A 13,962-nucleotide genomic window follows, 5' to 3' on the forward strand; every position below is an offset into this window, starting at 1 on the left:
TATAAACCAGGGGGAAGAAGAGGGAAGGGGGGAATGCCTGGAGTGATGACATTTGTCTTCCCAAGTCACCGTTGCACATGATGGAGTCTTGTGCTGGGGATGCCTAACTGACCATGGGAAGTGCTGAAGGAATTACTCATTCTACTTTCCTTGTGCAGGGCTTTTGCTTTCCCTGTTAAACTGCCTTTATCTCAACCCATGAGTTTCCTCACTTTTACCCTTCTGATTCTCTTCCCATCCCATCAGAGGGGAGGGAGTGAGTGGCTGCATGGGGCTCAGCTGCTGGCTGGGGTTAATCCATGACATTCTTTTTGGTGCCCAACCTGGGGTCTAAAGGGTAGTGAGAGCATTTGGATTGTTTTCCTTTAAGGGTCTAAATTTTAAACAGAAACTAATATTACCAACACACTGCCAAGAACCTTTACAAATGGGGTGCCTTCAGAGTCCACCGGCAATATAGCTGCACTCTGCCTTTGTTAAACTGTCTCTTTCCATTTACACTCCAAACTTGAACTGTGTGGATGCGTACTCTCTTTAATCTCATAGTGACTGTGTGCATGAGGCGCTAGATACTGTTCGAGTTTGAAGAAGGGCAATCCCTGAAGACACAGTTTGTTATTTCTACTGCCTGGCTATTGTTCCTCGCCTAGTTCAGTATTTTTGCTGCTGCCACATAGAAGAATTTTCTGTAGAGCTTTTCAATGGGCTCAGCCTCTGCCAACTTGCTCCTTCTAGCCCTGTGTTTTCATGTTGACTTGGATGTGAGTACTCATCTACTTACAGTAGTCTTACTACTGCTTTTATTTGTGCCAGCAAAGAGCTTTTGCTATTTCAGCTCCCAGCCTTCCTCCCTGACAAACACACAAACTGTCTTCAAAGAAAGAAAGAAAAATGTTGAGAGAAGAGCCAGTGTTTTGCTCCTTAAGTGAATCCTAGAAGGCAAAGATCAGGAAAAATATCCGGTTAGTCACTCTATAAAGAAAAAAGTTGCATCAGCTCTTCTCTGACCTTTCTTCATTAGCACTTCAGGAATTCACCTTGTTCAATGTGGCATGTCTTCCCAATTAGAGATCAGGGCTCCAAAAGGGATTGTATGTGAGATAGTGGGTTTTCTTATGAGCTGGCTCAAGTGCTGCAGCCACCGGGTAGAACACATCCATACAGCAGCTGCAGAATTCTCCATCTCATCCTGGAGCTGGTAACAAGAGCTGGGCATGAGACCTCTGGCTTAAGAGTAAGTCTTCTGGCAGAGTTGTGGATCCCAGTAAAATCAAGACAGGGGATTTTCCTCAGCACTGGGGTGGGTTTTGGCCAAGTGTGTAGTTTGGGTCCAGAGTCAGTGCTCATGCCAGTGCAGGAGCAGTTAGCACAGGTCTGGCTATTTTGATCTTGTCTCCCTTGTGACTTCCAAAATATTGGTGTTTGGATTCCAAACATAATCCAGTTTTATAAATATTATTCTCCCTTTCTTTGGGTAACAGTACTCCACTTCCACTTTGAGCTCCTGCATACTGACCATACTTAATAATCCCATGACTACTTCAGCAAATAAGCCTCAAATCCTTAGACTGAAAATCAACTCTGAGAACACAGATCACATCAATCCAGTTCCAGTATTGTGTTACTTGCAACTACAGGACTAGGTCCATTGCAGAGAGATTGATGAGAACCTGAGCATGAATGTGTGTTCATAACATGAGAAGTGATTTTTAGCAGGTAATTGGTTCCTTCATGAAATGCTTCCCTCTTTGGGCTCTGCTCACAGCTGCTTGTGCAGAAAGTTAGGCGAGATTAAAAATAGACACAATGAAAAAGAAACCCAAAAAAGCCTCTTTGTTTTGGATGGAAGATGCTTTTTTTCCCTGGAAAAGGCACTTTCCTGCCAATTATAAACCAGACCAATTTACTGAGTTAAAGGCTTCTACATTTGGCCATATGCATTTTCCTTTAGAAACGCAGCAACGATCAACCCAACATGGAAGGCAGACAGATGTGTGACTGCCACTGCCTTCAGGTGGAAATTCTCTTTTATTAGAAACTGCAGAGCATGTGGGTGGGCAGGAGGGAGCAGGGAGGAGAGGTTCAGGCCCTGGTTGTCATTCCTTGGTGTGACCACAATGCCGCAATCTCTGGAACGCAGCTGGACTGAGAGGATGAGGAATGCCCTTGCCTCCCTTGGGGAAATCAGTCTGATGATGCCAGGAGCTGTGATTTGTCTCTCCAGGAATGCTGCCACCTGCAGCAATTAAACCTCCTCTCTAATACGATTAAAACAAGAGGATATAATTTTCTCTAGAAACTGTCAGATCATTACTTCCTCCAAGTTTTCTCTGACATGCAAGAAAATGAATGCAATGAGGAGTCCTCAAAGTGGGGTTTTGTGGCTGCTCTGGAAGCAGGTGAGGGATGCCGTGCATTGCTTGACAAAATTAAGTGAGCCTGACAACTCCATCATGAGTTCCCCAGTCATATCCATCCATGGTGTTATAGGAGCTGAATCTGTGTCTGATCTTTATCCTATCATCCACCTTCACTGCCTTTGTTGGGCAGGAAACTCAGCATATTCAAAAACCCACTGATGGATGCATTTGTCGTTCCACAAGCAGACTTGCCAACAAACCCCAATGACTTCTGTTAGATATCAGAAGACAAGAGAACCACTGTACAGCCATGGATTCTTTTTCTTCCCAAGTCTTTTTCAAAGCCTTTTAAAGTTTCATTATGATCTCTCTCACAACAAAGCCCTTATGTCAACAGAAGCTCTTGCTTTTCACCTGGTATTTTTTTATGAACCAAATGAATCGCAGAATAGCAGCTTTCACAGTTAAGAAAACACAGTTACACAGCTCACACTTCACCCACAAAAGGTCAGATAATGCAACATGCTATATGTTAAATACACACAAGAGGGATGCACTCCCCTTGAGCACACTGTGATGCCTCTGCAAAGATCTTACCTGTTCAGTGATGAAGGAGCTTGAAAAAGTGACAGCTGACCAGAAGAAGATGCCACAGCTGAGAATGACCTTTCTGTTGAAACGGTCCCCGAGGTAGCCAAAGATAGGGGCTGCAACCATGAAACTGCAGATGAAAACTGCAAAGGAGGAAAGAAACGTTTAATAACATCAGGCCAAGAACATGAAAACTAATTTTCTGCAAGCCAAATCCCCTAGAGAGCAGTTCCATTTAATCAGACATCCTGCAGCCCTGACTTACAAAGCAGCACATTCTGAAAGGCTTTCAGAAGTCAGTGCCACTGAACTTGTATTACATTTGAAAGCACCAGCCCTCGAAGTCCACTGTGAGCTCAGATGGTCAAAACCATGACAGAATATGTTAAGAGCTTTTGCCTGAATGTCACTGAGAAGGTGACGTAGAGGTTGGAAGGAGTTTCAAGCAAACAGAAAGCAAGGTAAGGGCTCCTTGTTGGCTATGGCAGCAGAGACCAGAGAGATCCAGGGCACAGAAACTGAACTGCTTTCATCCTTCCTAGCAGTATTTTAAGGCAACCATAAAACAGTGAGGGAAAACCAGCAAACACTGATACTGCCCTACTGGCACCAGCCCTACAGTTAGGCAACTCCTGCCTCCTTGTTAGGTCCATTCACCAGCAATGAACCTGTATTTAAACCCATCCCACTAAGAGTTTTAACCTACAAAGCCCTAACAGGCCAGGAACATCCTTAGCTGAAAGGCTACAAATTCACCTTTTCCATTTGCTTCACCCCCCCAAATCCCAAAGCATTAACCCAAGACCTTCTGTCATGTAGGAATGAGGCTCTTGATAGAATAAACTCTCTGAAATCTCTTAAGCTTCGGAGTTCACTCCTTCAGCCTAGCTCAAAAGAATCTGGGTAGTGACACCACTGAAATCACCTGAAACGAGGCACTGACACCATATTCATGATTAATTTGGAACTTGGCAGAAGCTGCCAGGTATTCAGCTGATTTACACCTGGCTTTGACTGCACACAAGAGATTTTGATGAGAGAAACTACATTGATTTTACTGCCATGTCGTAGGAGCTTTTTGACTTCTACTTTCTTTGGTTCAGCAAATGCAGAGGGATTTGGGTGGGACACCAGAATACCTGGAGATCCCTCTTCAGTCACAGAGTTATGACTGTAGTTATCAGGTAGCTCTTGGGTGGGCTTTTGGCATTGTCTAACCCCAACCTTCTACTTTTAATTGTGTAAAAGGGGTGAGAGGAATAGAATAGGAATGAAAAGGCAAGAGCAGAGGACACACCCCCCTTTGGTTGGAATGCATGCATAAAATTAAGGTGATTAAGAACCAGATTATTAATTTTTCATGGATGATGAGATACAATAGCTCAAAAATATGCCGAAAGAATGTTGAACTATGAAATTCTCTAAATGCCTCTTCTCTTTTAGTACATTAAGATGTGAAAGCTGCTCTGTAAATAATACATACCCATTTGCATCTGTATTTTGTGAGCCATATGACTGTTTGTATATCAATTTTACACTGTGATATTTGACTGGAATTACAGATTTGCTCCTTTTCCATTGTGAGTAAAATGAATAGAGACAATACAAAAGTGTTGAGACATGAAAAGAAACACACACAACATTATAGCACACATATTTCAATACAAATGCCATGAACAATGTGGTTTTATGCTAGCACATAAACTGTATTGATAGAACACTCAGTCCCTGCATCTATCTCCAAATCCTTGCTCAAACAAAACCTGTTGAGTAAAACTATGAGCATTTACCCAGTGTTTTCATCTCTTGTGTTTTACAGAGAAACTACTCAGCTACCCCGAGGCCCCACTTAGCACTCTGTCACCAAGAAACCAGCCCCATGTCTATGGGGCTCATCCCATTTAGAAAGACCTCACGCTCACCCATCCCAGCAGCACAGTCCAGCTCCCTTCATCTGGTGAACTTGGCTCTAGTAGCCCAGGAATGCTTCACAAATCTCTGCTCTGCAAAGGTACATCTGCCCTGGCCCCAGTCCAGCAAGGCACTTCAGCACATGCTTATACCAAGCTCTTTAAGGTCATCAATTCCATGATTAAGTGCTTTCCTGAACTAACACCCAAGCGCTCAGCACCTTGCAAATCTGGTGCAGCAACCTGGCACAAAGGATACGTGACTGTGGATTGGGAATGAGAAGCAGAAAATGACTCGTACAGAGCAGTGTGCCCATTGCAATTTGACCTTACCCTTGGAAGGACACTGAAACCCATTCATCTCAGAATCAGATATTCTGCCATTTTTATAATGTAAAAAGACATGAAGCTAAAAAAGCTTCTGAGTGAAAATTAGAACCATCCAAGTCAGCATGCCACGATTTCAAATGCCAAATAACCTGACTAATTCAACCCCGAGACAAGGAGGGGGTGATCCAAAACTCACATCAATTATCAGCTTCAGCCACCTCTGGATCACAAGCACAAAGTCTCCTTTTGCAACATGGGCAAAAGCAGGCAAAAAGCACAAACCTCTTCTTTCCAATAAAACAAACCAAGAAGAGACAGTCCAGTGCCTTTCCAACAACATACATCCTGATGGTACTCAAATCCCTTTGGAGAATTTATTTTTGGAAGCTTCTGAACTGAGCAGTGCGCTTTGTCACCGGTAAGGAGCTGACTTGACAGCTCCACAAGGTGTAAAATGAAAGGACAGCAGAACCTAATAAATAATAGGTAATGGAACACAGCTGTCATTGTAATAAATGCAATTTATATCAGAGTATTTATGACCCAAATATGCATCAGAGCATGGAGTGACTCAAATAAATGCAGAATACGATGGCTGTGTTGGTCTGTCAAAAGGATCTGCCTGTTACAGGCATTTCCCACGAATCAATTTTGACAATTACTCCTGCAAATGATGGACGAGACTCCTGAGCACCAGACTGGGTTGGCAGAACAGAGGTGAATGAATCTATTGCACGTTACCAGGTAGGATGGAAACCCGAGTTCCTCTAGTTGAGGTTCTGCTCAACTAAACACCACAAAGAAGAGATCTCATCCAGAAGACAGAACACTGCCAGCATATTCAGTTGGAGAGGGGCAGCAGAATCAGGATTGATCTGTAGAGGAAGACGGCTGAAGCATAAGGCAGAGGGATGCATTTCAGGAACGGAGCCTGGGCGCTTATGCCAGGCTCCTCCACGGCATTTCTGCTCCTTGCACTCACCCAGTTAATACTCAAGTGACACCACAGCAGCTGCTGCCTCCGCTCAGCCCACTGCCACCAATCTTTTCCATTAGGAGAGCATGTGACAGAGGCTGGCATTTCATTTGCCTCTTAACAATCAACAGCTCCTCTTTCCATTTACACTTAAAACCACCTCACCTCTTGAAGAGATGTGCTTTGCAAGCCAGGGCTCAGTTAGAGATCCACTGGGATTTGGGATGGCTCGAAGTGACTGTGTTTGGAGCAGTTGTGCGCAGGTGTAGCTATGTCAGTCACTATTATATATGCCATACAGCTAACTCCTCTTGCTAAGTGATCTCCAGCTGTGCCAGCAGAAGGTGGCTCAGTCCCAGCACTGGGTGGAGCTGAGATACATTTCTGCAGGAGCAAATTATTATGTGAGCCAAGGATGAATAACAGACACATAATGAATGCCATCCCAGGAGGGAGGTTCTTTTAAGTACAGGTATTTTCAACAGCAGATCCCATTTGTCTTTCTGCCTCCTTTTGTGGCTGAAATGCCGGCTGCGGTGAGAATGCAGGAAGAGTCTAATTGCCCAAACAGGATGGCTGGGTGGCTATTTCTGCCCCGGAATGCCTGTCGCACCCTGTACAGGTGCACAGGCAGCCAGCACTGCCCAGCTTTTCCGTGCATGGATGGAATTACAACAATGTACAGCCTAAAAAACCCTATCAAACCTTATACTTCCCACCCTAACAGCCCCCAGAGCAGGAAAGCATCCTCCTCTGCTGCCCATTTCATGTACCGCCAGTCATCTTTCAGGGATTGTGGCCAGGGAGCTGCTGCTTACTGCTGCTCCTCTCAGGAGCTGTCTGTGTAGCCATGGAAAAGTAAACCCCCAGAGAGTGGAAGCAAAGGAGATGAGAGAGAAACTGTAGACTTTAAGTCACAAAAAGCTGCTGCCTACTGGAACCAGACCTCATTGCTCTTATTGTTCTCTTCTTTCCCTGTAAACAAAAATTTACCAGCTTGACTCTACGAGTGTTCCCTGAAGCGGCTCTGACCCATCAGCTTCCCACCCCTTGATTCCAAAGACATTGTTCCCTCTGTCTTCACTTGCTCTTTTCTTACGTGGACTGATCGGCCCTTTCCATCTCCTGCTTCTCCTGCCAGCAGGTCATCCACGTAGTATAAGCAAGAAGAAAGGCACTGACAAAGGCATACGCAGAGCTTGAATTTCCTCTGTTACTGGAAGGTTGATATGATGACAGGCACCTCCAAGAAAAGATCCCTTCTTTCATTTTTCACTTCAAGTACAGGGTTTATTTTTACCTGACACAAATAACGCCAGAAAGGTTCAGGTTCAGATAAAAATAACTCACTCTCTACACAGGGATGCTCAACAAGAAAAATATAGTGGCTATCTTTGAGCTCTGAGTCAGCATGAAACCATATATACCTGTCTAATTGAATGCTGACAATGTGTTTGGCTCTGCGGAAGGCAAACCGAGACAGCCTCTGCCTCAAGGGACTGGCAATCCACTTAGCCATGGCAAAGAACTATGTGCTGGGAGGTTGTTAATACTTCCCCAGCAACAAATTTCCAAACAATGAGAACACCTCAACACCCAGCCCGCTCTGGATGGGATAATTTATGGGTGTTGCCGCGTGAGACACTGCCCTGCTGGGGTGTCGTTGAGCGACTTCTACTCCAGGGACTTTCGGTTGTGGGTATAGGGGTTTCTCAAGCTGTTGATGGCACCAGCTGCCATCTACCTGCAGTGGTCAATAAAGACTCTCCCAATAGCCCAATCAGCTCTTCCATTGCAAAGACATGGTTTTGCAATGCTTCTTTATTTCCATTTTCATTATAGTTTTATGCTTTAATAATACTACTCAGCACATACATACACAGCACATTTAATCACAGTGAGGCCGGGACAATTCAGAAAGGAACTTAAACATCATTAATTTCTACTTCAGGGCTGAAGGAAGTTCAGTCACAGCAAAGTGACCTACCCAAGATGAACTACAGAAATCTTGAAGCTGTGCAGGTCTTCAGCTTCAGCAGTGTCCTGTTCACAGGACCATACTCATGCTAGAGGTATTTTTGGTCTACAACTACACTGGAAAGGGATTTTTTTTCCTTATAGCACTGTACAAGCTAAGCAAGAACAAAGCTCCTTTCATGCTACTTAGCCACTGAACCTGATAGCTCAGACACAGCATGGTGACATGGCCAAGGTAAAAGCGATACCTGACTGCAGGACAACCCAAGGCCCTGGGATTGAAAACATTCATGCTTTGATGAAGATGAGTTCTTACAATACAATTGCTTGTACAAAATAAGACCCTCTACATCATCAGTATCACAAACTCTGCCATAGGTACACGCTGTTACATCACTCTCCACATGGACTTTGTTTTACTTCATTTCTAATTCAACAGCCAACAGACGGATCATGTTGCTGCGCTTTGGCAAGTGCAAAACACAAGATCACTGGGTTCCAGACTATCATGCAGACTAGAAGTTTCTGACAAGTGTGAGGAGCTTTGAAACACACCATCCATTCCATATGTCATGCAAAGCTGTCATATACTGACAGCATCGAACAGAGGAGCATTTAACACACTAAATCAATTGGATTCAAGTATTCAACTGTTTGGCTTGGATGTGGCCTGCAACGCTCTCCAAGAACAGCCCACAGTACAAGATGAAATAGAGAATATCATAAATGCTTTGTGTGCTTGTGTCCTCAGCAAATTAATGAGGAGAAAAGCAGTGCTTTAAAAGGTGTGGACATAATTACTCACACATTGCATTTCTCTGGTAGCTCTCTGTTTGGCAGGACACTCTAGATTGTGTTTCCCTTATTGCTGATGCTACTCATCAGTATCCAAGCTCCAATCTTGTCTTCTCTGCAGGGAGCACATTGCACCATGAGATGCCAGGTTTTTCCTTAGAGCAAACTGATGTAAAATACAAACAACATGTTTAGGATGACTATATACACCCAGAGCTGCCATACATACCTACAGTGAGAAGGCAGCTGCTGTAGGATACCACTCAATTTCATTTGCTGTGACAGAGTCAGAACCCAGTTACAAAAACACCACTTACGAAGACAGACATGGTCTGAACACAGCTTGCCTGCCAAGGCCATGACTGACTCAACAATACACAAGATGCAGCCTTGGGAAGAATCCAGTATTGATAATTCCATCCCTTTTCCTCTCCAGATTCTTCCCCAAATTATCCCTTATATTCCCAGCAAAGGATATCCTGAAGGCTGGCTTTGCTCACCTTAGCCAACAAGAATAATTGCTTCAGTGGGAATTGCTGGGAAATCCACTCTTTGGAAACATAAAATCATATAAGAATAGCTAGAAAACCAGTCCAAGAACACTCTAATGCCACCTGAGCTTTGAGAGGAGCTGTACTGGGCAAAGAGAAACCACTGTGGTCAAATGTAAGTAATTGCTGTCAAAACTGCCATATATAGCATCAATGGATCATTGATCCATTCCATGGTGAGTATGGGATGTTACAGATGTAAGAGGTATTTTACTCACTCTGCTTTTGTTGCGTAGGGATGGAGAAGTCTTCCTCTCCAGTCCCAAATGCCTAGACAACAGCTACAAGAAATAACTCTAACAAAAGCAAAGGCTGAAAAGGGAAATAACCTTTACACGAGTGCTGCTGCCCCCAGACTGGCAAACATGAGAGGCCAGTGGCCATGGCAGTTCCTTACACGGCAGACTTACAGGCAAAATCACTGAAATACAAACCAAACCATGAGACATTCAACTCAACAAGTACATCTGCAAGCACTGCTGCATGTTCAGTAGTGGGAGTAAAGCAGTAGCTCTAAGACATGAACTACTGTCATTCTGGTCTTCTAAAGGGCTCATTTTAAGGACTGTTCAGAGGATATAGGGCAGTTTGATGACAACCAGTGAGAGGTAACTATAACCAGGGAGCTGACCACTGCCGACTCTGGCACTACTACTGGCAAGCTGAGATTGGACGTGTCTGCAGGCAGTATAACAAGAAGACAGAGAGAGACCCAGAAATGATTAGGTACAACACAGTGCAGAGAACACAAACCCTGGCCTTCCACATAGACTTAAAGGAAAGGCAAATGGTGTCTCCAGGCTACTTTCTATGCACCTAAGCCAGTATCTCTATAAAACTGATCACTCTCTGGTCCTTTCTCCTATGGTCCATGACATACCAGCACTCCCTAAAGACCAATGATCCTCTGACTTGCCCCCACAAATACTGTTTTAAGATTTCAAACTCTGAAATCAGTCTTGGTTTCCTGACTCAGGCCATCAGTGTTGTAAAGGAGAGGGGAAAAAAGGCAAAATCTAAAACAGCATTAACATTTTTCACTTTCTTAAATCTTAATTTCCAATATTATGTCATTAAAGCTGCATTTAAAGATTCAGCCATTCCTATCGTGCTTACTGCTAAAGCAAGTTATTACTTCACAACCATTTTCCAAATCCAACTCTATTCATGCTCTACTTCAAAATTCTTTAAATGTACAGTGGCAAAGGTGGCGTTCTACTGTGCTGCTCCATCTCTCTGGGTGTCCAGCAAATTGACTTGGAGCAGGAGCTAACTTGCTACAAGATTCAATTTTGAACAGCTCTACACAGACGACATAATGTAAAAAGAAAAGAGGAAAAACCCAAACTCACCTTCTGCTTTTCACTTTGGGAATTACAGTGATTACATTACCACTGCTTTAAGGGAATTTGGGCAACCTGAGCATCAATAAACCAGTTACTGTGTTCCTAGAGATGTACTTCATAAAACAGTGCTGCAGGCAGCAATCCAAAGGAGCGGTTCCAGTGTACAGTTTACAGTCCACTGCTTGCTTCCCTGATGCCTAAACTGGTGCATGCCTGACTCTGCAGTGAGTTGGTTTTGGGTGACCAGCAGACAGCCAGCCCTCACTGAATATCTTTTACAATGAAATAAATCACAGAATCATAGAGGCACAGAATAGCTTGGGTTGGAAAGGACACTAAAGACCATCTGGTTCCAACCCCTGCCATGGGCAGGGACAAAATTCAGTCATGTTTCTAAACCCACAAGTGCCTTTGACCCTGCACATGCACACTCACAGGGTAAAGCAATGAAGTACCCAGTCAGGTAACAGTAGCTTTGTCCTTCTGCCATTTCTTTTGCATTTAATTTAGCTGGCTCTGCCCGTTGGTTAACAACTGTTGGTGAAAGAGGACATCATCCTTCCTGGCTGCAGCTCAGTGCTCACACAGTGCGTGACATGGGCCGGTTTGCTGATGTGCAATCTGTTGGAGGGAAACCTCATCAAGTGAGTAGCCAATTAGCATGGATTTGTATCCATCCTGGTCAACCTGGAATTAAACAGGAAATCCCAGAGGTACAGCAATGAGTCAGCGGCTTCGCCCCACTGCAGCATCACCAGTGACACTGCTACAAGGTTGGTTTTGGCTCAACATGACTAAAATGCACCTAAGCCAATCTTAGCTGCTGTTGTAGAAACAGCCCGTGACCACTTCTAACACTCGTGGAAGTCAGCATCAGGAAGAACAGCAGTCCTGCTTTTCCCTTTCTGTGCGGTTTTCCAGAGCATCCTGCACACGTGCCATAGATCCGATAGCTCTGATCACAAACCAGCCTCCAGCAGGGTATCTGTCAGGAGGATCCCTACACCAAGTGCCCAGGGCTTGATGAAAGGTGGCTTACTTAAATAACCACAAACTCAAAGGATCTTTACTGTATTCTATCCCTTTCCTCTACTTAAGATAAGTCTTTGCCCATTGCAATTGTGATACCAGACACACATTACAATCACATTCACAGAAGCCTTTGGAAACAGAGATGGAATCTGTTACAAGAAATGGTTAGACTTTCCCTTGTGTCACCTTGTGAGCTTGTCTGGCCACCTGGGGAGCAAAATCAGGGGACTGTTGAGGACTGAAAACTAACCTTCATAGACTCCTAGAATGGTTTGGGTTGGAAGGGACCTCAAAGCTCATCCAGTTTCAGCCCCCTGCCATGAGCAGGGACACCTTCCACTAGAGAGGTTGCTCCAAGCCCTATCTGGCCTTGAACACTGCCAGGGATGGAGTATTTATCACCACCCTCACAGTAAAGAACTTATTCCTTATATCCAACCTCAACTGCCCCTGTTTCAGTTTGAACCCATCACCCTTTGTCCTATTGTTACAGTCCCTGATGAAGAGTCCCTCTCTCCAGCATCCTTGTAGCCCCCTTCAGATACTGGAAGGCTGCTATGAGGTCTCCACGCAGCCTTCTCTTCTCCAGGCTGAACAGCCCCAACTTTCTCAGCCTGTCTCCATACAGGAGGTGTTCCAGCCCCTGATCATCCTCATGGCCTCCTCTGGACTTGCTCCAACAGCTCCATGCCCTTCTTATTTTGGGGACGCCAGAAGTGCACACAGTTCTGGGGAGCTTCTTGCCAACCAACACACCCAAGTCCTTCTCCTCAGGGCTGCTCTCAACCCAGTCTCTACCCAGCCTGTGCTTGCGTTTGGGATTGCCACAATCCACGTGCAGGACCAGTCCCAGTAAGGCAGCAGAGACAGGAGACCAGAAGCAAGCCCAGTTCCCCAGGGGCAGGAACACCATGGGCACCTTTGCCCACAAAGGCTTTTCGACCACGGAGTGCACTTAAACACCAAGAAATGACAGCCTAAAGCTGATAATGCAGAATAATCTAAATCCGTTGATCCCTGAAATCTGCATTGAGTGCCAGGAATTAGATTTAACTAGCAATAAAATACTTTCAATCTGTTATTCTCTTAACAGAACGATAGATCGTTTGTATCTCATACAAAGAGAAGTAATGTTCCTTGTTTCTAATTTGAGATAGAGAGGGAAGCCTGTTTTCATCCTAAAATGAGATTTTCCATGCTTCTTTACAACTGTGCCTCTAATCCTGCATCCTCCCTCAACTAACATTTTAATTTCAAATATTTAACTAGCGTGCATTAGGAGAAATCAATCCCCAAACCTGCTTTCTGTGGCAACAGAAAACAGGAGAGAGAGGAGACACTCTGAAAGGTCAGTGCGTCGCTATTAAATTCTTTGCTAACACGTAATTTACCAACAGAAGCAGCTTCCTGAGAAAAACAACACAATAGGAAGTGCTTCCCCTTCAGAGGGAAATCAAGAGCTGCTTGTGCCACAGCACTGATGGAAACTTGCTAAAAGATATGTTCATCTGATGTATTCTTATCCCAGGGCTTTGTTTGGGTTTGTATTCCACAGTAGGAATGCGTTGCTGAGCTCCACACATGAGCTCCTAAGAGCTGCTGGTTGCATTTACAAGCAGGAGAAGCCCTGCAGTAACCACACATACAGTTCATGAAGACACCATATGACAGCAAGGGCACAGGAGAGCTCACCCAGCTACAGTTCCATCACAGGGTGAGGGGTTTGGGGAAGGCTGGAGTGCAGAAGCTGGGTTTTGGTAGTAGTCTCAGCCAGAAAGAGACCTTCAGCCACCTCCTTTCACCAGCACACTGGCTCAGGGGGGATGTTGCAGCCGTCAGCCCAGAGGGCTATCCCAGTGGGAACTGCAGGGATGTTGAGAGAGGCAAGGAAAAGCTACATCAAAGCCTTGCAAATCCTCACAGATCTGCTTTGGGAACACGGAGGGGGACTCAGTGCTTCTCTGACATTCTCTGCAGGCAGCCAGTGGGACTGATGGATTACTTTTTAATTACTATTACAGTTCTTTAGGGGGCTGTTGTACCATCTACAGTGGGCCTGGCAAAACACATGCTCCCTCTTTTGAAGGGAAAATG

The 13,962-nt window shown here is 44.7% G+C and overlaps 1 protein-coding gene across 5 annotated transcripts in view; it reads right to left on the reverse strand.

The window, feature by feature from the left end:
- The window catches only part of SPNS2 (SPNS lysolipid transporter 2, sphingosine-1-phosphate), a 126,095-nt gene that overhangs the window by 63,850 nt on the left and 48,283 nt on the right, over nucleotides 1-13,962 (reverse strand). For all 5 annotated transcript variants that reach the window (XR_008972318.1, XM_057410726.1, XM_057410727.1 and 2 more), the window contains exon 3: nucleotides 2,958-3,094. Coding sequence is in view for 4 of the 5 variants with exons in the window: in XM_057410726.1 (XP_057266709.1) it covers nucleotides 2,958-3,094 (137 nt within the window). In the remaining variant the exon portion in view is untranslated. The remainder of the gene's footprint in view (nucleotides 1-2,957; nucleotides 3,095-13,962) is intronic.

This window comes from Pezoporus wallicus, unplaced genomic scaffold, assembly GCF_028554395.1.
Source record: "Pezoporus wallicus isolate ANWC-B61680 ecotype Strahan unplaced genomic scaffold, APGP_CSIRO_Pwel_v1 contig_8705, whole genome shotgun sequence".
Taxonomy (NCBI): domain Eukaryota; kingdom Metazoa; phylum Chordata; class Aves; order Psittaciformes; family Psittacidae; genus Pezoporus; species Pezoporus wallicus.